Source organism: Acomys minous (assembly GCF_964271855.1).
Source record: "Acomys minous genome assembly, chromosome: 4".
Lineage (NCBI taxonomy): Eukaryota > Metazoa > Chordata > Mammalia > Rodentia > Muridae > Acomys > Acomys minous.
Window position 1 is genome coordinate 115,957,398 of NC_140486.1, and position 23,938 is coordinate 115,981,335.

At 50.2% G+C, this 23,938-nt stretch overlaps 1 protein-coding gene across 6 annotated transcripts in view; it reads right to left on the reverse strand.

Annotated features, from left to right (window-relative positions):
- HDAC4 (histone deacetylase 4) overlaps nucleotides 1-23,938 on the reverse strand; it is a 244,611-nt gene that overhangs the window by 39,092 nt on the left and 181,581 nt on the right. For 4 of the 6 annotated variants that reach the window (XM_084779888.1, XM_084779883.1, XM_084779887.1 and 1 more), the window contains 9 exons: nucleotides 23,723-23,854; nucleotides 19,925-20,040; nucleotides 17,509-17,625; nucleotides 17,225-17,423; nucleotides 14,770-15,008; nucleotides 8,174-8,428; nucleotides 5,380-5,566; nucleotides 3,578-3,711; nucleotides 928-1,048 (listed from right to left, as the gene is read on the reverse strand). In XM_084779888.1, coding sequence (XP_084636014.1) covers nucleotides 928-1,048; nucleotides 3,578-3,711; nucleotides 5,380-5,566; nucleotides 8,174-8,428; nucleotides 14,770-15,008; nucleotides 17,225-17,423; nucleotides 17,509-17,625; nucleotides 19,925-20,040; nucleotides 23,723-23,854 — 1,500 coding nt within the window. The remainder of the gene's footprint in view (nucleotides 1-927; nucleotides 1,049-3,577; nucleotides 3,712-5,379; nucleotides 5,567-8,173; nucleotides 8,429-14,769; nucleotides 15,009-17,224; nucleotides 17,424-17,508; nucleotides 17,626-19,924; nucleotides 20,041-23,722; nucleotides 23,855-23,938) is intronic. The other 2 variants (XM_084779885.1, XM_084779884.1) reach the window with 2 other exon arrangements.

Genomic DNA, 23,938 nt, shown 5'->3' on the forward strand with positions numbered 1-23,938 from the left:
CTGGGATCTGTACGCTACCTCTGTCTGTAGAGCATCACCAGAGCTGAGGACACTAAGTACAGCCTAAGCTGCCAGGCAAGCACTGTGCTGTCTGTTCTTGACCTAGTGTGGAGCCCACACTGGCATCTCAGGATGGGCAGTTGGCTCTGTATGAGCCTAGCATCAGAGTTTTGAGGGCATTATTTGCTGGGAACTTTTATTGTCAGTGACCTTTGGATGGGCCAATCTCCTGCAGAGGGGTCCCTTGCTTCTGACTGAGCACACAAAGGGCCCACTAGGGGAGTGTGGGAGGGATATGGGCTTAATGCAGCTCAAGAATGGTCCCCATTGTGGAATCATTACCTGAAGTCAGAGTCCCAAGGCAGAGACCACCAGCCCTAGCTCTGTGCTCTCTACCATCTATAGTCCTGGACCACTGCAAAAGTCACTCTGAGCTGCTGGGGTCTGTGGGGGTAAGTCAGGTAGACGATATGGGGTGCACTCAGGGATTACAAAGTGCCCCACAGTTTGTCAAAGCCTACTTTTATTGGATAAAGACCCTGGTGGTAAGGCATAGTAAACCTCTGCTAGCCAGAACCTGCCCATAAGGGTACTGACTGTCAGGGCCAAGACACAGACTAGGGGAGTCTGCAACCAATGGCCTCAGTGTGGCCAGGCCTGGGACAGTCCAGGTCCCCTATGAGCCTTCCTCCCAGAGGTCTTAGAAAGAAACTGCAGAAAGGGCAAGAGCTAGGTACTCCTGGTTTCTCCTGAACAGCTTCTAGAAATGACTGCAGCTCCAGGCTTCTCTGCACCCATGACCTTAGCAAGACACAACCTTCCTGTCCTGTCTAGCCACACAGTGGTCCCAGCTGCAGGAGCCAAGGGCTTGAAACATCACTTGCAGGAGATCAAACCTGGTAGGGATGTAAGGAAGGTGTCGAGTACCTAGAAGTTTCTTACTGTCCAGTTTCTGTCTGTTGAGAGGGTTTGTGCCATAGAGGAGTGTGTGGGCCTCTGAGTGCACTGTCTGCAGCTCTTCCAAAGTGGCCTTGCGTCCTCGGATGCACTGTGGGGACACAAGGTGAGAACATGTTTCTGTGTCAGCTCAATCTCTGCTTCAGCAGATGATCGCCCCAGAGGGAATGTAGCTGGAATACGGGGATGGGCATATGGTTACTGCATTATTGAAAAGGAGAAACAAAACAACACATAACACAGTATTTCAAAATATTTTAGATAGATTACATTTTAATCATAGCTTTGAAAAACATTCAGAGATAATTCTAGTTTTCCACATTATACCCTTCACTGTCACACAAATGATTTTCAACAAATTATTACTCTGCTTTCTGAAACCAGGGACTGGGCTTAAAATAGCAGGGAGTGTCATAGGTGCCTGAGCTCCTTCTCAAGGGGATTCAGGGCACTGCTCCTAGTGCCCTCCCTGCAGCTCCCCCTTGTGCATGGCTGACACAGTGAAGTCTGTGCTTGCCTTGAGAGGTGACTAGGAGTCCTATGCTCTCACATCTCCACAAAGGCACTAAGGCAGGTTATATGGTTGTCCTGTTTTCTCAGATATTTGCACTCTCACCCCTGCTTCGCTAAGAATCAGCCTCACAGTCCCTGCCTAGTGCACTTTCCCGGGAGGGGACAAGACAGTAGTGAACGCTGGCAACTGACATGCCTCAGGGCAGCAGAGAGGAAAGGCTTTTTCTCATTGCGGTGTACACTGGCCAATGCTGCCCCCCAGTGGATAGATTTCCAAAGCAGGTGCCTGTGGCCTTGCCTCACCCCTATTCATCACCACCCACCCAGAGGGCCTTCGGGAGTAGCTGTGGGTCTGATTTGGGACATCTCCAAAAGTGAGATACAATGAGAATGGTAAGGGAACAGAGGTCGTGAGCCCTAGAAAGTCTGAATTCTCTAGTGCATAAGGGAGGGCAGTGGGCTCACAGAGAGGAAACAGAAATAACTGTGCTGTTCCATGGGGCAACAAGACTCCTGTGCCCTAATCTATGCTGGTTGGTGTGTAGGACAATTCGAGGGACAGAGGGAGGGTTTTCTAACTGAGGAGAAGACACAACAGGTTCCCCTGGCAGGTACCATAGGCAATCCTGAGAGGTGGGTGATGTCAGCCTTACTGTACAGATGGGGAAAGAAGGCCCACCCGAGACTAACAGCTCCCAGGCACAGGGCCCTTGTCTCTGTGCCTGTTCTACACAAATCTATCCTCCTTCCTCAGAGCTTAGGACTCCTGAGTGCACAGGACCTCTGTGAGAGGGATGGGGGTGAGGAGAACAAGGAGAGGCTCAACATGATCTTGGACAGAGTCATTTTGTATGTGACCAGCTCTGTTGTGGCCAGGTGTGGAGTGACTGGACGCCACTGGCAGGTAGGCCAGTCCTTCTGAGAACAAGCACGGCAGCTGGGGAAATTGAGGACCAGGACCTAGAGAGACAACACATAGTTCCTTGGGCAGAAGGCCCAGCATAAAGTAATCAGAGGCAAAGCTAGCCAGTCTGGGGGGCACTTTCCATGTGGGCCACTGCCTCATAGAACCTTCCATTTGAGGAAGAACAGGCCCAGAGCCCTGCACACCCTCAGAGCAGCTTTATGATGCGTTAACAACAGGAGAACACAGGCGTAATGAAGTTGACAGGCCTGATGGGACATGTGGGCTGATCTTCCCTCTGGGTCTTGGATCCTTCCCTTACTGCGTAAGTATGAATGCACATACTGGTCAGCCACGGAGAGCATGCTGGGAAGTAAGTAGGAAGAAGGCAGGGGCAGCCATGGAGAATAGCATGACACTGTGGCATTGAGGAGCCCAGCACAGTGGTGGCAGCTTCTGTAGACGATACAGAATCTTAAGGAAACAGTTTGGATTCCGCCATGGGAAGCAGGCACTGTGCCCCCAAGGGCTCATGGAAAGGCAGCTACATGCCCAACATGGTAGTGCTGGCACTGTGGGTCCTGCAAGAGGTGGGTCTGGCAGGTGACTGGGAAATGAGAACCTGACCCTCAGAACTTATTATGGCCTGGGCCTATATGAGGGGCACCAAACATGAGGAACTATATTAAAGGGTCACAGAATTAGGGAGATTGAGAACCACTGTCCTACAGGATGTGGTAGGAATAAAGACTAGTTTAAACCAAACTAGGAGAATAGAGAGTACGGACCAATAGGCCTTCCCGCCCAGTCTCCTCCCACCTGTTCTCAAATGAACAGGTTGTCACAAGAAAGGCCAGCCCACACAGCAAGCAGCAGTCTCTTTTCTGCTTCTCTGTTATGTTGTGGCTTAGTTAGGGATTCTCACGAGATACTGGTGTCTTGGTGTGGACTCTCCAGCTACTAGAACTGTGAGGTGATAAACAAACCTCTTTGCTGTATAAAGTACAAGCCTCAGGTATTCTATCACAGTAACAGAGAAGGTGCCAAGACGGGCTTCTCAAAAGCCAACAGACAGCAGGCCTGAAACCTCTCCATTACTACGACATGAATCAGAGTGACAGAGACCGTAAATACAGCAGGCTGGAGGCCATGTTCAGGAATAAGCAAGACAAAAGCATTCTTCTGTCCCCACAGATCCTGTACCTCACACTTGCCACGGAGGCCAGTCTCCTGCAGGCGGGACCAGATGCTCTGGATCCTCCCAGCATGCTCTGGGTGGCTGTTGGTGTTCCCACAGGTGCACTGATGCTTCAACATCAGCGTGTCATATACAAGGCCTGCAGTGGAGCAGAGCTGAAGTCAGAGCAGTGCCCAGGGCTGAGGCAGCCAATGCTAGACAGTGGCCCTGGGACAGCAGCACAACTCCCAGGAGGGAACAGGGCAGAGATGGTTCTCAGCTGACGTCCACCCTATCCCCTTTCCAGGCTGGTATTAGAGGATCTGGATAAAAGCAGAGCTGGAGACAGACCCAGCACTGGCCAACATTCCAGCTCAGAAAGACTGTGGCTACACCATAGGGCCAAGCTGACCAGGCAGCACTGAGGTCTGGGCGGCCTCTGGACTACACTGACTTCTAGGAATGACAAGTATTGGCCCTTTGGGGCCTGTCTGCCTGGTCACCGGCCAGGTTCTGCATTAAGCAGGTCTGTTGGGTGGGCACTGTCTAAGGTACCCTGTGGCCCAGGCCAGCATGAGTTTTGTGGCTTGTCAATAGGCACCTGCCAGAGCAGCTGGACATGGGGTGAGAGGTGGCAGGTATGGGCTTACTCAAGACAGACACAAGAATACAAAGGGAGCTGGACCTCATATGTGAGATCACAAACATGACTATCCGAAATGAGCAGATACATGAACACAGCTTAGGAGCCAGCCATGACTGGCCCCAGAGCAGCATAAACATGAAGGTCTCTTCTGAATAGCCAGAGAGCACCGAGCACTATTTACACACAAGTTGTCACCAAGGTATCATGACAGTGTCTCTTATCTGAGCTGCAGGATTTAAGGACATGCTAATTTCAGCCAATGGCCAAATGCTCACAGACAGAACATCTGATGGGTTTTGTGAGGGCCGCCATTAATGGTTTTTTTTTGGGGGGGGGGGAAGGGAGTAATTTTAATTTCTAGATATTACCAATGAAACTTCTCCCTAACAGGAAGTTTCCTTCTAAGACAAGAATGTGGCTGTAGTTGTAGTGTTCTACAAGAAGACATTTTATAAGACCTGTGAAGGATCAAGCCATTCTGTATTTGCATAACTTTCCTTCATTTCATTAGAAAGAAACGTTAAGTCAAAACACTATGAAGACCCATCCTAGCTTCCCTGCTTGTGACCATAGACAACTCTTGGAAGAGGTGGTGTGGCCCTCTTGCAGGGACAGTCTCTGATCCTGCCTCTATGCAGCTGTGGCCCACACTCCTCTGCCGAGCTCACTCTACGGACCTTGTAGGCACAAGCTAAGGTGCCACTGAAGATGCTATTTTCAGCCCACAGGGCAAATGCAATGCCAGAGTGGGAGAGAGGTCCAGAGGTTCAGGTCTTGCTACACTCTGCTCCAACAGGGCTCTCCACCGAACACTGTGTAGGAGGTCACTGGGGCCTCATGGAAATGCTGCTGTCCTAGGCTTGGTTTAGAGGGATGTATGTAGAAGAATGAGTCTGTTATTGATGCTGACCGAGAATGGAGCTGGGAAGCCCCATGCCAACACACACACAGGGGGAACTATTTCTGTGGGGAAAGACAAGGAGGTTTTCTGAGTGGTGGCTAGCCTTAGAGTAATAGCATCATGGTGTGGCCCCATGACTGAGTGGTTCATGCCTGGCATGGCGTTGGCTGCTTGTCTCTGGACAGCCTGGCTCGTATGCTTCTCAGACTCAGCTGTAGGATGCTCCCATAGCCTCTCCTGGGGAACTTGCTCCCTACCCCAAGCAAGAGGTCAGGAGTTACCTGTGGTGAACCTTGGTTTGGTGGGGGGTTCCTGGACTGACATGGGGAAGGTGGCAGATGCCGGGGAGGACTGTGCCCGGGACAGAGGTCTGTGGCTGCCAAACGATACAGGGATGCCGGCAGCCTCCATAGACGCCTGGTAGTTCCTTAGCTGGTGGATCCTCTGTTGCTCCAGCAGGAGAGCTTGCTGCAGGGCAGGAAAGAGGGCCATTAGTGGCAGTCAGTGACACTTACTACACAGTCACCCCTAGCTACTGACAGGCCTTTCCACTGTGGGACAGCTAACCACGGATGCATGCCTGCTTACCATGGCCATGATCTGAGCAGGGTCACAGAAGAGAAGGTATTGGGTACACAGGCCCTGCTTAAGAGGATGAGGGGCCCTGGCACCTCAAAGGCCTACAGGGAGGTGTGGTCCAGGTGGGGCTCGGGAAGAGTTCTCTAAGGAGACAGTGAGCAATGGGGGAGGGGCCAGTATTGCGCAGGAGTCAGGTCGTTGGCTGGGAGAATCACTCTGGCCAGAGTGAAAATGGAACACTGAGTATACATTGCCACGCCTCCACAGGTTCATCTGGTATTGAAAGGGTGACTAATCTGTGGGCCAAACTGAGCAGGAGAGCAAAGGCAGACACAGAAGTGCTAGCTCTTTATTGTTTAATGTGTTCCCACGCTGGCCTCTGACCACTCTAGTCTTCTCATGCTAGGAAGGGCAGAACTGTAGGAGAGATCAAGGGACATGCTACTAAGGGTTCAGGTGTCTAGGGGAGAGGATTGGATTGACAAGGGCACACTGTAGGGGAGGCAGACTATAGCTGGGTGTCTGTGTGTGTCACCACACACGGAGGGATGTGGACCCTAATGGGGACTCTGGGGACTGACTGAGGTACATGTCCCTATGGGAAGTGAGCCAGCTGGGAGGAATGAGGCAGAGATGGGATTTCCAAGGTTGGCCTGCCCAAAGGCAGTAGTGAGCAGAGGAAGCCACTTCCTAGGGCCTCAAGATAGCTGAAAAAGGAAGCGTGGCATCCCACGCCACTGCTGTACGTTAAAAGGAAGTCCAATAGCAGTCTGTGCCCACCCCCACAAACCTCATCCCGAGCCCTATTTGATGGACAGATCTTATGGCCTTGGAAAATGCTCATTCCTGAGAAGCAGGGCACAGCCCAGAGCTGTGAGCAGAGGAGGGGACCTTTACCTAGAAATCTGCAGTCTTCTGCAGACAGGATTGCGAACTGCAGACACTGGGCCACAGTAGGGAGGCAGATCACCTCCTGTAGGAGGGAGGGCCATAAACACCCTTGCAGAAGCAGAAGGCCTAGGGCCTCAGAGCTTGCATCAGATCCCTCTGTGTACTTCCACAAACTGACGTCCCATGAAAGAGTTTTACTGGTTGTTCTCTAGAGAATACAGGAAGTAAGAACTCCTAAGGACTATCTCACGCTTGGATCATCTGGCGTCTAGGAGACACCAGTCTGTGTGGTAAAAGAACACTGGGTTTCAATGAAGGCAAGCAGGCACTGGCTTCCTCTGAGGGTCTACTTCAGACATGACAACTTGTCTCCATGTCCCTGTGGGTCCATCAACCTGAAGCAGAGACAGTCCTAGCCACTAAGTGTCCTGAGTGCCTGGCTCACAAGATCTGTGGCATTTATCACTCTCTGTTGACTCTACTAGACCTTAAAGAACAGAGGTCATGTGATGGGAGCTAAGCATCCCCAGAGTCAAGTGGGCCACCTTTGCTCAAGACATCACAGACCTGGATGCCGGGGACAGAATATGGGACCTATTCCCAATGCAGATATTCAGGAGAATCTAAGCCACCCTCATGCTGTGATGCCTCCCTAGCTGTTCCAGGGACCATATGGGAATGTAAGCCAGCAGGTGCCTGCTGGAGGAAGGAGCCTTGATCTTCTGCTATTACCAAGTGCTATGGAGAAGCAGCAGCAGTAGTACATCTAGAGTGTCATGAGGCTGAGGAGGAGCTTGGCTGGGAGAGGCCTGGAGCCCAGCAAGCAGGTACACTTGTGAGCCTACACCCTACAACAGTGCCCAGGTGCTGCTTCTTGGGAATACAACTGGAGTCCACGACTCCTGGCTCACCTGTTACTCCTGAGGCAAAACCACCCACCCTGGGGGCTCTCTAGCGTCTAATCCAGGGTATCCCTTTCCCTGCCCAGCTGTCCCTAGTCTTTTTAGACAAGTGCCAGTTTACCTTTCCCTGCAAATTAAGTCAGTCACTGACCATCCTCGGTCTCTGGCAGTGTGCTACTGTGCACTGCATGCAGACCTCATCGTCTTTTCTGTATCTGAAGGATGGTCATCCAAGGTCCCAGTCTCATCAGACCTTGACTCCTTTTTTTCCTTTGTTTTTGAGATATGGTCTCACTGTGTAGCCCTGGCTGTCCTGAAACTCATTATGTAGACCAGGCTAGCCTTAAACTCACAGGCTCTGCCTCTCTCTCCAGTACTGAGGTTAAGGTCATGCGCCACCACGGCCAGCTCTTTTGTGATTAGCACCTCAGCTCCCCTGCTCCAGCTTTAGAGGTTAGGCTGAATGCCACCAGCAATCTACAGCCTCCCATACCTGAGGGAAAAGTGCAGGCCACATGTTCAAGAAGGTAAGAGAACACCTTCAGAGGGTGCATGCCCAATCTGCATGTACATCAGAGTGTACAATGAACACACCCTACCTCCCGCGAAGGCAGGACCATAGCTAGGGCCAGAAGAGTGAGTGTCTGTGATTCAGAGGACAGGAGAAGCTGAGCGTCAGCTGCATGCTCTCCTCATTCCACACCTGTCTGAAGAGCAGCTCCTGCTCAGTGGCTGAGCGCTGGCTGGGTTCTGCCTCTCGAGTGGGCTCCACCTCCTCCTCTTCACTCTCAATAGGCTCCTGCTTCACCTGCACACCAGCTAGGGAAGGCTCCTTCTGCCCAGGGAGCCGGTCTAAGTAGGGCTCATCCAGCAAGGCCTGGTGTTCACGGAGCTCCTCCTCTGTCTCCTCGGGGTGGCTCTCAGGCTGCCGAGGTGGCTCACTGGGTTTGGAGATCATCTATAATGCAGAGAAGACAAAGGACGTTAGGAGAGTCATGGGACTGGAAGAAGCTCTTCTACACCTCACAGCTCAGGAATGCCCTACCAAGAACCTGTGTGTCTCAGGCCTAGCAAGTGCTATTTACCCGCATAACATGGACCCTAGCATGTCTGAGATGTATAGGAAATGATGCTTAGGGCTAAGGTGATGTGGCATGTAGCCAGGTACTAGGTGCTCGATGCTCATGCAGTGTTTCTGTGTGCCAGAAGAGAAACTAAGTCAGGCTGCAGGCGTCTGCTCAATGTGCAAAGGGGAATAAAGGTGGGAGAGAGAAAGGCCAGTGCCAGTCACATAGTCATAACTGCTGAGAGCAGCAGAGACAGACATCAGGGACTCTGTGGTGGAAAGCCAGCACAGGCCTGGGAGGGTACAGAATGAAGTTCTCAGAAGCTGCCTCTCTGAAAGCTTAGAGAAGTCCCACACTGAAAGGACATGCCATCAGTCTGTGGGGGACACTGCTGGTGGTGCCTTGTGAGAAGCATGTGGCAAGCTCCCCAGCTAATTTTTATGATGCTACCATATGGCTGTGCAGGGATGATTCTTCTAATTACATTCTGAAAGTCTAGCCCACTGGAGATCATATTCCCAAAACCCGAAGACACAAAGGCAGAGAGGTGGAGGACAGAGACAGAGAGGCAGTAGCCACAGGGCACTTTTTCTTTCAGCATGGATGTGCTCTGTGTGACAGAGTGTGCTGACAGTGGCACTTCGCTTGTATCTTAAGCATTCTGAGTACACACATCACACAATGGGATGGTTGAGTGAAGTCCCGTACATGTTAACTGGAATGGCTGAGATCATATTGTACTCATGCAGATCAGCATACAGTACACTGCAAACAGCCTCAAAAAAGCTAGGTGAAGCCCATGTCCGTTTAGTGTCAAGCCTCTCCCCAGCTGATGGGAGAGATGAGGCAAGCAGGCTTCAATAGAAGCACATTGTTAAGCATTCGTTCTGCTTCATAGTTTGTGATGTGCTAATGCCACCTCACTCTTGGGGACCCCAAACTCCTATCTGGTTTTGGGTGGGGGAAGGGCAGGTGATACTATTCTGGCAAGCATCAGGTGCAGTCTAATTAGTAACAGGATGAGGAGAACTAGGTGTCTGATGTCAAGTTTGGTGAGACTGGGATGGAAGGGACAGAGTCCCTTGAGATAACATAGAGAAAACTCCCCGGGGAAGGGGCTAGGGTGTCATAGCAAGTGGAAAGAACAAGGGAAGCTTGGTGGATGGGTCTGGGAACAACCTAGGACCTCTGGAACAGGCTGCCACTGCATAGGAGGGCACAGGTGTAAAGAAGGTGGCAACAGGGCTATGCATACAGAGACAGGCCACAGGGATCAGACACAGGAGAGGGCTCAAAGACTTTCCCTTTGGCCCTGGGTGCAGAACAGACAGGGAGTGGGAGCTGCAGCCTGGCTAGAGAGGCTGGACTCTAAGCCCTGGGATGCAGGTGACAGGTCAGAACTAGGGATAACTACCTTCAGGAAGTACTAAGTAGAGGCAGAGGTGGAAAGGTGGAGCATAAATGCTCACGCAGACTGGGAGCAAGACTGAGGCCCTTTCTTCCTCCTCTGCGTGTGTCCATCTGTGTGTGTCCGTCTCTCTCTCTCTCATATGCATGCACACACAGAGGAGGGGAGCAGAAAGGTAGAAAAAAGTACTAGCCCTGTATGGCAGACCTACTCAAGTTACTTGGTCACTAAGGGAGTCAGGTCATTGTAAAGGCTGAGCTCTAAGTGGTTTCAAGGCCCATGGACAGCAGCACACGACAGACCTGAACCCAAGTCCCTCTCTACTCTAGGGTGGCACTCAGTAAACAAACTGACTTCTCAAAGTAGGCCATGATAGATAGGGGCTGTTCTGAAAGGAGGAAGCATGGCAGTGTGCTGTGCATGGACACACTCCATTGCTGGGCTTGTCTACGTCATCTTTATGCTTCAGCACTGGAGAAAGATGTGAGAAGAACTCACCCAGCCTTTCACCTCAGCACTTAATGGCCCAGCTAAGCGGGAGACAGACAGGGACTTTTCTTCCCAATACCTTCATGCAAACAGCTGAGCCCATGACCCTCACAACAATGGGCCTCTGTCCTATGGCCCAACAGTTGACTCCTAACAACTTGTGTGCCCCTTTCTGGCTTGCACATGTCCTGTGTTCTATTCAGTACCATGTCTCTTCAGTGTCCTTGTACCATCTATGGTTCCGAGCACCTTCTGTTTCTCTGATGTTACAGTTCCAGTTGTCCACTGGACAACATTCACCTTTTCTAAAGGCTTGAGTCTGCCTTATCCAGGCAGGAATACTGAAAGTGACATGTAAAGTTAAGGAATGTCACTTGGAACCCTGGGTTCCTGTTATCTGGCCTGCCACCTCAATGCTGACTGTCCCTGGCTGAGGAGGGTGCCTCTGGGAAAGGTGGGTGTAGTGTCCTATCAGTACATGGTCGTGGGGCTCTTCTACATGCTGTGCCTAATGCTGGGAGGGCCTCAGGCTTCTCGCTTTTGGTTCCCTGTCCTCTCATATGTCAAATGGTCCTCAATGCCAGGACACACTTCCTTCCTTCCTTCCTCTCTAAGTTGGGTACAGGTTGCTGATAACGTGGGAGCTCACTGATGCCACATAGGCGGGTCTACAGCCTTGGCAGGGGCCAAGAAGGCAAAAACTCCAGAGCAGGGAGCAGAGAACAGGGAGGCTCTCAAAGGGCCACAGCTTGGTTAGGCCTCCCTCTAGAGGATGCCTATGAGGGATGTTGCCATGGCAACAGGGGGCCACTTAGAGCCCTGTCAGTGATGCAGAACAGGCCATGGCCTGCAGTGGCTGAGCCACTCAGCTTAGCACTGACGCGGGTGCTGATGAAACCAGGCTTCGTGAGCCATAGTCGCTATAGTCACTAACAGGGCTTCTCTCTCTCCCTCTTTGAATTTAGCTTTGCTTTTTTGTGTCTACAGAGACGGGATCTTAAAGCAAAACTGGCTTTGGGAAGCAAACCTGGCCTCAGGCAATATAACAAGAAAGGCCAGTGGGGAGGCAAGCAGCAGCTCACCACCATGTCAGTTCCTGTTGTCCGGAGGCCTCTTGGACATCAGGGCCCTGTTTTATCAAGGGATGAGAGCACACACACACCACCATATCCAGAACAGGAAGATTAAAACAGACTAGAGTTTAGAGCCAGAACCCCACTGGCAAGCACAAGGTATTTAAAAACGATTGGATACTTTCATAAATAGACCACCCGCAGGAGCCCGAGTTTCTCATATTCAAAACAGAGTGAGACTCAGTGAAGTCAATGCTTTGCCTGCACAAAGATAAAGTGATCTTGTAGACCCACCATTGCTGTAAGAACTGCTTTCAACAATGGGGAAGAGACACCTCAATTACCCCTTTTCCACAGAAAGAGGAAGGCATATTTTTCTGAGCACAATTTCCCACTTTTCGCAACAAGGTTGTGGTGAGGTAGGTCTGGAGGCAGCAGCAGAAAAGGGTGCTTCCCTGGCAAGATGAGCACTGCACTCGTGCTGTGGAGACCTTCTTTTCCTGGAAGGTTTCTTCTTGTAGCCTACCTTTATGAAACACTAATGTGGGCACAGCACCCATGTCAGGAGCCGATACCCAGCCAGGTAGCGGCTTCACTCCAATACCAAGGAGTCAAGAGGGGAGCCAGCTCAGCAGCCCTGTCTTGTCCTTTGGAAAAATGGGGATGATAACAAAAAGCTGCTAAAAACACAATACTAGAATGAGTAATTAGCCCCTGCCACATCTCTGGAGCACTGGCACTTCAAAATGGAGGTGGAACGCACAGTGGGCAGTGAGCCCAGCTGTAGTCCCCACTGTGTCAAGCAGAGAGTGGATGGCCCTTAGGGAGCAAACTTCTCACAGATTAGGACAGAACACTGGTGCCAGATAACACAGAGAAGAACATCACTGTCTTCCTGGGCGTCCCAGGAAAACATTGTATAAACGTTTCAATCAACTGTCATTTGCTATCACAAATCAATCATATAACAAACCCCAGTGAGATTACTCGGCTTCTAAGTCATCTTCAAAAATATGCCACACGTGAATAGGTGTTTTCTGTCTTCAAACCTCCTACCACACCACTCAGGTAGTGACATAATGAAGTTAATAAGCCTAGGCTGGCATTAGAGAGATGGATATGAAAGTGCTTTTGACACCTGGGAGTATAGACACTTGGCAGGAGCCTGTCTCGCTCCCAGCAAATGCCTTTCCTGTGTAAAGGACGGGATGTTTGGAGCCCCCAACTTCTAACATACCCAGAGTGTCAAGCATGAGGGGCTTGGGGCTAAGGACTTGGTATCATTGTGTTTGACAGGCAGGAGGGCCTGGCCTTGTGGTCTGCATCAACTTCTTTGGGAAACCAGCTTGATCCTAGACCTCTAAGTTTGGAGCAGAGATCAAAGTCAGATGGATGTGGATGGGAGCCCCTTGTCATCCCTTTGTCCTGGGAAAATGTGAAGTCAGGCCTAATTCACTGCGGGGCTCTGCAGACCCCTTTAGATAGGAAACAAAGCCACCTCTGTACATACACTCATCTTGCAGGACAGTCTCTCATGTCTGATCCTTTCCCATCTTCCATAGAGAAGCCACAGAAAAGCTGTGGAGCCTGACAACAGGCAAAGGAAAAGTGATGGAGTGCCTGCATTTCAGTCCTCTCTCATCTTCACGTTTCTTGTAGTCAATGGACATTTAAAGATATTAAACAGAAAATTCTAGAAATAAACCACTCCTAAGCTTTGAGCTGCATCTTATTCTGTTTAGCATCATGAACCCTTATGCTAACCCGCCCCCTCCCATCTAGGGCAGCGGGCACTGTCCTAATGCATGCTGCTGTGTGTGCTTCTCTCCTAGTTGGCTCGTAGCCGCCTCGACTCTCTGCTTGGCTGTTGTTCACAGGGTTCGCTACTGCTCAGCTTCAGGATACCTACCGAGTATCCTGGAATGTATCCCAGCCCAGGTAGCAAGAACAATTTCAATTCATAAGCCTTAAAATTCACTTTTAAACTGAACAATTCAGTAGTTTCCTAACTGTATAACCATCACTACAACCTAACTTGGGAACATTTTCATTGGCCCTAATCATAAATGCTGTACCCACTGACAGTTGTTGCCACTTCCCTACAAGTGGTAGCTCTTGACAACCACTAACTTAATTCATGTCTCTAAGGCAGCTGCTCTCAACCTATAGGTTGGGACCCCTCTGGGGGGTCGAACAACCTTTTCACAGGGGTCACATATTAAATATCTGGCATATCAGATATTTACCTCATGATTTGTGACAGTAGCAAAATACAATTACGAAGTAGCAATGAAATAATTTTATGGTTGGGGTCACCACAACATGAGGAACTATATTAAAGGGTTGCAGCCTCAGGAAGGTAGAGAACCACTGCTCTAAAGCCTTGCCTATGCTAGTCATTTCCTTTGAGAGAAACACAGCAGGGGCCACGCCGTGACTGGTTTATTTTCCTACTGACATGTTTTTGGGCTTATACATGCTGTAGGACCCCATGACAAAAAGAGGTGTGTTCTGTCATCTGTCACCTCAGACTGAACCCTGGGGATGCTCTATCCACCATTTGGGTGCTCTGAGCAGTGCAGGTAAGGTTTGTGGATAGGCATCCGTGAGACATTTCCACTTCTCTAGGACAGCTATTGGGCTGTTTGCAATACACTCATCTGAGTGGATAGACTGTCACATCTGATGGGACATGCTAAGCTCCTCTAGTTCTCTGCTTGTCTGCACCATAGCACTAACTTCCCCACTGCCTTCCCCTGTAGATAGGGCTGAGAGACTCTGAGAGGTTTGCAAGTGCACAGACCTCTACAGGCTGTCCTGGTCCAAAGGTGCCCTGATGGTGTAACCCCCACATTTAAGCGGTTGCAGGTGCCAGGTGACTTGAAAAATATGCTTCAGGGACTTGGTGTCGTTGTAAATCTACAGGCCTTGGGTTAGGGTCTGCTTAAAGATCTGCTTGGCAAATGACTTTAGAAAATCCCTAAAAGAACTGCCTATGTGCACTGCCCCATACAATGATACAGAGGCTTCTTGTGAGGATGCAGCCAGCTACTTCCAGGTAGGATGGGCTCTGAGGAAGGCTCTAGACACATCTCCACACCAGCTCCACACAACAGCACAGCTCCCTAAGCGCCCAAGCATTCCCCAGAGCATGTGCTCTGAGTTCTTCTCACTCAAGGTCAGCAGGGGCTGAGAAAGACAGCAAGGTATACACCACTGGGCCGCAGGTGAGTGGCTCTGGAGGGCAGCGGGACAGACCCACCTTGCTGAGGTGCAGCTGCTGCTGCTGGAACTGTTGCTTGTGCTTCTCCAGGAACTGCTGGTGCTGCTGCTGGATCACCAGGTGCTGCAGGGCTTGTGCATTCTGTGGCAGGGGTGCTGACTGCGTGCGCCCTAGGGGGCGGTGCTGCCTCAGCTTGTGAATGGATGGGGACACCCTGTCCGCACCAACCAGGGACTGTGTGTGGAGGGGCAGTGCCCCCAGGCCTGAAAGATACCAGTCTGAAGATAATATGGAGGAAAAAAAAACAGCAGAGGGGAAGAGGAAGAAGAGAGGGGAGATGCTGTTGAGTAACCAGTGGAGAAAATGACATGCTTGCCAGCCCAGGTGCCTTCTAGGAAATATGACTGTCTGCAAACAGGCTCAATTCCAGCTAGAGGCTGAAAGTCTGAGTCTGGGCTTTAAAGGAGCAGAGAGTATAATCTGAAAGTAAGGCCACCTGAAGATCCCATTGATGCAGTCTCTTCAGGAGCTCACCAAGGAGCACTCCAGAAGGTGTGGCAACAGCCTAGGATCAGCTTGCCACATCTGTCACAGGTGTTTCCAGAGGATGGCTATTTTAGCGCGCACGCGCGTACATGTACACACACACACACACACACACACACACACACACACACACACACACACACAATTACCAGAGAGAACATTCTACAGCTGACCTGCTGAAATTCAGAGACAAACTGACAACAAGAACCTGTCACCATCAGACATCCAGGCACTGTCAAGACCTTGACCTTCAACGGCTTCCACATTAGGAGATTTTACTGAATCAAATACAGAGTGGCACAGGGAGGAAGCAAATCTTCTCTAGGGGTATGAGAACGGGGCTGCAGAGAGACCGGGCAAGTGCAGTGACACAGCACAGCATGCAGATGGTGTCAGGCAATAGTGGCTGCAGGACAGACAAACATGATTTTAAAGCAGTGGGAAGGACTTAGAGAGGAGCATTTGCTTCCACATACTTCCTCTGGCTGGTCTGCCCAGGAGGAGGGCTGTGGTTCAAGGCTAGAGTTCTTGCTAAGAGCTAACTCCTTTGCCAGTGTGTACTGCGCTTAACAGTGCTCTGAGATGAGCAGCTAGGCAAACAGACTCTGGTTTGAATGCACACACTATTTTTCATCACTGTTCTAGACAATGGGGAGCCTGGGCCTCTAAGGATGTTCACGATGTTCCATTCCTCAGGAGAACAGAAGGAACCTAGTGAGACCCAGCATCAGGACCACATGACATGGAAGACAGGGGGTGATGGGAAGAATGGGTGGGGCAGCTGAGGGAAAGAGTGTAGAGTCTGAAGATGAATCACAAACATAGGCCTGACATTGCAGCACTTAGGAGACTGAGGCAGGAGAATCAGAGTTTAAAGCTAGCCTGGGCAACAAAGCAAGATTTAGTATCAAAACAGTAACAAAGGGCCAAATAAATAAACACACTAATAAAAAACTAAAACCAACTCAAAAGGAACAACCTCAATCAGGAGATCAACACCGACTGTCAGAGGCTGCCTATTGGGGTTGAGTCTTCACTTTGTCACTCTGTGCTCCTATCTCATTCACAGTTGGGAAGAAGCAGCCAAAGTGAGTGGCTTCCCAGAGAACAGACAGGAAGGGGCCTGAGCATAATGAGCAACTCATGGTCACTGGGACACTGTTCTCCAGAGCTGAGGCAGGGGTGTCCATTCTGTCTCAGAGGATACCAGCAGCTAGAAATGCTGTTCCTGTCCAGATCACTGGTTTGGGAGAGCCAAATGTACACTGGAGATGAAAAACCCCAAGCCAGGAACACAATACCAAGCCCTACAGATTGCCTCACACCAGCATGTGGGGATACTGCAGCGTATCAGCCAGAGGCTGGCCCAGGGGAACACTGGAACATGTACAAGGCCAGCCTTGGGTTGCTCTGGCTATGATTCGGAGTGAAGCCATAGGTGTGAGGAGGCCACTCACTGACCCAAGGACGGTGTGAATCAAGCTGGACAAAGCCACCCATGGATAGGATTCTGTGTTTCATAGAAAACATTCCACCTGTCACCATTTCTGAAACATTTCTTCCACAACCTGTTCACTAGGTAAAGGTCACAAGTCTTCCTAGCTTTTGCTAACTTGCACTTTCCTAAATGTGACCATCCTCAAGCTGAGACAAGAAATCTGTGGTCAATTCTGAACTTCATGCACTTGCTTCCTTGAGCCGCAGGGAAACCTATCAGATGGAGAACAGGGGGCTAAAGAGGGGGTCACTGGCATCGCCTTCCACTCCTCAGTCAGCTTCCAAAGCAAGACATGGTCCTTTGGCACAGCTGAGGTAGCTATCATATGACAGGGACCCAGAGACCTTCTACTGTTGTGTGGGCTCAGGTGTTTCTTCCAGTCTTCTTTAAAAACTACGTGAGGCCAAAGAGATAGACCTAACTGCCCAGAGACCTAGTTGTGGTTCTTACCTGTGACGAGGGGCGTCTGGGTGGGTGGCTGCTCCAATAGGACCATGTGCTGCAGGAGGGGGTTGTGAGCTGCTCCGCCGTCCCGCTCCAGGGGCGAGGTGCTTAGGTATGGGGTGAGGTGGGTGCCAGGAAACAAGGAGATCCGCTGCTGGAGGGCTGGGAGAGCAAGCCTCTCAGCATCCTGCTGGCCTGCTGCACCCTGAAAGGCACACCAGGATATTCAGGCAGTGGGGACTGAAGCAGACAACCACCCCATGTCATCCAACCCCGAGAGGCCAACTTACAGCAGCAGGGCCAGTGGCAGGAAGTCCCAAGGTAATGTTGGGTAAGGATGGTGATGTGTAGAGAGGGAGTGGGGCAACTGAGCCTTCTCGAGTCACAAGTCTATGTGCCAAGCTTGTCTGTTGAAAGAAGATATTGGGACCGTCAGAGTCTGCCACAAATGATCCAACACACACACACATCCAGGACTGCAAGGAGCACTTATAGCAGAAGGTACAGACATGTGGTTACCTAGTGCAAAAACAGGCTGCACAGACTGTGGCCTCTGGGTGAGTGTAAGACCTTCAGGCACGCCAAAGGTACAGAATCAAGGTTCCCATTCCTGAGTTTTTTTTCCTCCCTCCTAATGAGCTCTTGCTACCTTGTTTGTTTTTATTCAATTTGCCTACTTACCATAAAACTATGGGTAGGAGGTTTAGAACAATACATTTTAAAATATTTTTGTAGTTAGGATTTTTCCAAGGATGACATCAAAAGCAGAAGCCAAGGAGAAAGTTATTAGTGAGCAGGAAAAACCATAGCCTTACAAAAGGTAGATAATGGTGACAACAGGATCTGCAATGTACAGGGAAGACAAAGCCTAAACTATAAAGAGCTTGTCAATCAAAGACCAATTAACATGAGAGCAGAACTCAATAAAGACAATGACAAAAGAACCCATATTAAGGGAAATAAAAAAAATGCTAAGCTTTATCAGTGACCGAAAACATATTTACCAAGTCATCAAACTGACAGACTTTCTAAAAGCTCAGAAAAGCTGAAACACGTGGTCACAGGATTATAAACTGATGTACTTTCTGCAGACTGACTTGGCAATCTGTGTCTGGAAGCCTTCAAAGCTGAGCTGCTTTTTGATTGTGAGGCTCCACTTTGAGGATGCAGTGGTAAGAAATGGCCCTAAGGAAATAGCCCCCAAGCACATGAAGACAGCCACAGTGCCATTTAAGCAGTCACATGAAGGGGACAATATGTGGCTTCAGCTATGCCAGTCATGCACAGGGACTTGTGCATGTCAGCAGAGGAACTGGTCTGATAACCACAATGGCTGTGACTTGTGTTTATTAGTGGTTATTATTCTGTCTTTACTGGCGTTATTTCTAAGGCTAGTGCTAAGAGGCAGAGGTAGACTTAGGGTTAAAGTCAGGGCTAGTTTTGCCCTTAGAGTTAGTGTTCATCTTGGGATTAGGGACAGAGCTAGGTTGAGAGTTAGGATTATGGATGGTTAGGTTACAGCTTGATACAGAGTGTAGGAACTGTAATCGGTGTTAGAAGTAGGGCTTAGGTTAGTTTTAGGGTTTGGGCTGGAAGGAGGGTTATGATCTCATTTAGGACTAATGTATGAGCTAGGATTAAGTTAAGGTGAGAGCTAGGGTTTGGGTTAGGTCTATAGTTATAGCCAGTGTTAGGTTCAGGGTTAGAATTAGGGCTATGTTTATTAGCGGTTTGAAGGAAAATCCCCTCAGAGCTACATCCACTGTAGGATGGGCTTCTCAGCTTCCTAGGAGTGCTGGGGCACAATAGTGAACTGGGGTTAGTGGTCAGAACCTGTGCATACCTTGCAGGACTGTGAGCATGTGCAGTTTGTAATGAAGTATATTAGCTATCAGCACTTCTCCTCCTGCAGAAAGAGACCTTTGGAACACAGCTGGGGTTCCCCAAGGACCTGCCATGCATAGCCAATACAAAAGCAGCACTGGCTTAGTCTAAAAAGCTGTTTCAGGGCATTCTGCCCCAACCTGGCCTATAGCAGCAGCACCACTGTGACAGTCTGAGTTCTCCCATGTGAGCTCTGTACTCTGCCCCTCTGATGCCCCCACCCCTACCCCCGCAACCTGGTAAGAGGCCGCCTTCCCCACCTATGGGAAACTTGAACAGCAGCTTTCTCTGCTGCTGCATCCTGGGCCAGGCATGTGGGTCAGGGATGCTTGTGGAGTGAGGGAAAGTATGTAGAGAGTATGCTGGCACCTACTGTTCTGGAAAGACACCTTGGACCTATCTCCTCATTTCTGAGTCTTTCCTTTCTCTCACATTAGTATCCACTTCCCTAACACTTGATTTTATTAGCTGTTGTAATTTATGTATTTTTCAAATATGCCCTCTTTATCCCACAACCATTCTCACATGCGTGTTGCTTGCTCCATGTGCCTTAGCACATTGTGTGTTTATGTGTGTGTGTGTGTGTGTGGTGACAGCTGCTTTTGTGACAATAGGTGGAGAAAGATGAAGAAAAAGGCAGTCTGGAGGCCCCCAGGACTGTGGTAATCATGTTTCAAGAAGACCATGATGAGGAGAATGGGTTAAGAACACCTGGAAGGTCCTCCCCAGCGTCCTCCCATGTGTTGGTCCTGACTGAACAGTCAGACACAAGGCAGGTACTGGTGGGGGTGCTTGGCCCATATGAGCCTGTGACTGACCCACCTCAGAGGGAGCTCCGCTCGGCACAGTGGGTGTGATGCCATTCTCAGTGCTGACGTTGCCAGAGCTGCTATTGGGAGAGCTGGGACCAGAGCCAGGAGCACTGCTGCACGCGGAGTCTGTAGATGAGAGACAGCAGTTGGGGTTGGGCACTGGGTAGACATAGAGGCCCTCCTGCCTCCCTGGGTTTCTGCTTGCTAGCCTGCTGGCAGGCAGAACAGGGCAGGGTTTCAAAGCAGGTATGGTAACACGATCCCTCTGTCTCGGCTTTGCTGCTGACCTCCATGAGCCTCCCAAAGCTGAAGCTCTGTGGATGCATTGCGGAGCCTTTCAGGGTGCACACATTACCTATTTCATAGCTCTTCTGAATTTCAAGATGGTTTGAAACAGAAAGCAAAGCCTTTAAACACTTTTTAATATTCAAACAAAAGACCAGTGAACACAAAGGCCCAGCAGTTTTTTTTTTTTTTTTAAACAGTGAAAGGTCAAATTCATTGTCTCTGTAACAACAATTTCAAACTATAGCAATCTACTATGCATGACCAGGTTACATGCAATTCTCTTACTTGACTATGAACTGCCCAGTAGACAGGAAACACAGGCAGTGGCTCCTGTAGCTCACAGATGCAAGTTGTATGTGTTGGTCTTGACCCCGATACTACAAAGTTCTTTACCCCCACAGGCTGGCTGCTGCTATCGCCAACCACACAGCCTGGGTTCAGGAGCATATAATGAGCTTTGCATGTCTGGCTCAGGGGTGTTTTGACAAAGGCATCATCTGGTTAATACTTCCCAAAGACACACATGAACTGCTTTCCTGAAGAGTTCAGGTGTCGTTGTCATCATCATAATCCTCCTCCTCCTCCTCCTCATCATCACCATCAGCACTCAGATCAGAGTCTAGCCTTAACCCTGGTCATAGTGGGATCCTGAAGGGGCTCAAGGACACCCTTCCTTGACAGACACAACCATTCACTCAGCCAACTAACAGGGCTCCTGAGCTGCAGAGCTGATTCTGAAAACTGTCATTAAATAGCCTTGAGTGACACAGGAAGGGAGGATGGAGAGGATTGGAGCCTTTCAGAGCTAGTAGGAACTTGGCCTTTCTGAGTTCTAAGGAGGACATCCTTTCACCCCACTCACAGAGGAGGAAGCTGTGCACCCAGTGACTTCACCTGCCCTGGACGGAAGTACACCAGGGCACAGGCGTCTGTCCGCACAGTATTCTTGGCAAATGGGGGAAGGCTTGGTCCTCTGTGGACTTGGTTGCCCACCAGGCACTGGAGGCCACTTCTGACCCTCCAGCAGCTGCCTACATGCCACCTCTACCCTAAAACCCTGTACCCAGTGCTTGTGGTGAGAACCCTGCCACACACACTCATCGTGAGCAAAGACTCAGTCTGTCCTTTCTTGGTCCCTCTCCTCCAAATGCCAACTAGCTTACACTGGTGAGATACTGTATTTCCCTGAATTTTACCAGCTGGAAGCTCAAGAGTCTACTGGAGGGACTCGAGAGGTGTTTCCGTTTCACTTCTGAACACATGTGGTTTGCTCAGCATTCACTCTCTACCCACAGCAGCCACCATGCTGTACTTGGACTATGCTCTCTGCTGTGTAGCCTGTCTCCTAGGGCACGCAGATCAACATTCTCACTTACATGCTGCATTGTAGTGCAGTGAAACACGGGTATGATTCATGATTTTCATTTTTATCAAACTGATGTTTTAGTGCTTTATTCATCCTGTTTCCAGGAATCTATTCTATGGAAATGCACAAAATGCATGGCCTTCTGTTATTTACAGTAGCAAAATACGGTGTCAGTTATTAAGTGAGAAGTGGCTGTACAGTAAGAGGCATCCTCAACTGTGGGGTGAACACATGAACATTCTCAAGAGCATGTGAGGAAGTGGGGTGACTGTGACCCCTGACTCCAGGCAGCTTCTTCATGCTCTTCAACCAGCATGAACTTCATTCCAGTTGGGAGGAGTGGCATGTTAACCTGCCATGTCCCCTGGTCCATCTCATGGCCCTCCATGCAGGGGGCAGGCCTCTCCTACGAAGGCTTTCTGTTCCTTTGCTGGACGTGGAGCAACCCTAGCTAGAGCCCCTATCTGTCTGTAGCCAAAAAACAGCTCTACCTGAAGCTCCTTCCCTGTCAAACTCCCCAGGTGGCTATAGTGACCTGGGCAGCACAGCCTGTTTCCCAGTTTCACTAAGCCATCAAGCTGTAGCTTAGAGGCCACCTTCTCCACAACTTCCTATAGCAGGAAGTGCTTCTAAAGCACTCAAGCCCACCCTACATTTGAGTGCAGACTCCATCTACATATAGTTCAGCAATGACGTGTACTGTCACGCTTGCCTCCCAGGCTGCCTCCCTCGCTCGTACTTCACTTAGAAAGCAGAGAGGCACCTCCTTTGACTGTTCCTGTGTTCTGTCTGCTTACGACTCACTGGGCATTAAACAGCAGCAGCCATTTGGGGTGGGTGCACTCAGAGCAGCCTGATAGAGACCCCATGTCACAAATGATCTTGTCAGTGAGTGTGCAGAGCCTAGGCACAGGGCTCACAGCAGGTGCTGCCACAAGCAGTCAGGCTGTGTATCAGTATGAACAGTTACTACTCACATGCCCCGAAAACTCCCAACTAAACTCCTCAGTGATGGACAGGTGAGCGTGGATTATACAGGATGTTTCTAATAGTACAGGCAGGGGACAGACGGCTGCATGAGAACTGTGATGAAGCTGAGGTCTCAGGGTCTTAATGTTTCTCTGTGTCTCTAGGTAAGGCGCCTCTAAAGAACAAGCAGAACTGCTCTAGCAGACCTGCATGAAAAGGGAGAGTGTGACAAGCAGGAGTTCTTAGGCACAGGGTCTTCTTTGCACAGAGCCAAGATCTACAAGCCAGTCCTGGAGTGAGGACTCACACTGGCCCTATGTCTAGAAGGCCACACACTCCTCAGTCCTGAAGGCAGGTCTATCAGACTCTGAAGGACTTTAGCACTAGGAAGCCCTTTTGTCTTTTCCTGGGACATCAGCATATTCATGGAAACAAAACTGGAACCAACTAGACAGGTGCCACATACAGAACAAAAACTAGAAGCCTGGCCTTCCTTCCAACAGCATGTTCAAGGGCTGGGAACAACCTTCAGGTCAGCTCTCTCAACGGTTTCCTTTTTCTTAGATGCTAGGATTTTAGGGTGATGGGGTGAGCCTTGGCTGAGGTGAGGACTTAACCTAAGGGGGGCATGCAGGGAGGAAATTCCTGGGTGGGAAGGGCTGTATCCTGCTGCTTGCCCACCAGCAGGTGGGGCCAGCATCAGTATGTTCACTGAAGGGGAACTAGCTGAGCTCCTGGCTCCTTCTCTGATCAGCTGGGCACACTGGTGGGGAACAATCTGGAAGCTCCAAGGCCACAAGATGCCTGTGGGCAGTAGAAAGCAGGCAGAAACATGCCATCACCACTAAAGGGAAGGGCAGTTTAAACCCACCTTCAGAAAATCTCTGAATAACCCTGAAATGCCAGGCAAGAAAGCTGTCCTCACTTGGGCCCAGTGACAGCCCCACTGGGCTGGGGAAACTGAGCCAGGGAGCAGGACCTGGCCAGCCACTCAATGCCCACCGATCTAGGTGGCTAGGCCTGACACATGCAGTGCTACTGAACAGTACTACATTAGGGAATTATGTTGGGTTGAGACACATTTGTTAGAGGTGTCAAGAGTGCAGGGTGTGAGTGTGTGTGTGTGTGTGTGTGTGTGTGTGTGTGTTAGGGTGGGGTGGGGGGCTTACCTGCTCCCTGACATACCTGTGACATCCAGGGGTCGCTTTTTAAGAGCAGTGGCCACAGGGCCATCTTTCCTGCGCAACAGGGGGCTGCTCCGTCTCTCAGCTACTTTCTGCTTAAGCCTTGACCGTAATTTCAGGTTAGGTTCAGAAGCTGTATGAAAGGAGATGTTGTTATAGCCAGGCAGACACAGCTGGGGTCAGGGCTTCACACTGGTGGCTTAAAATATACATAGCT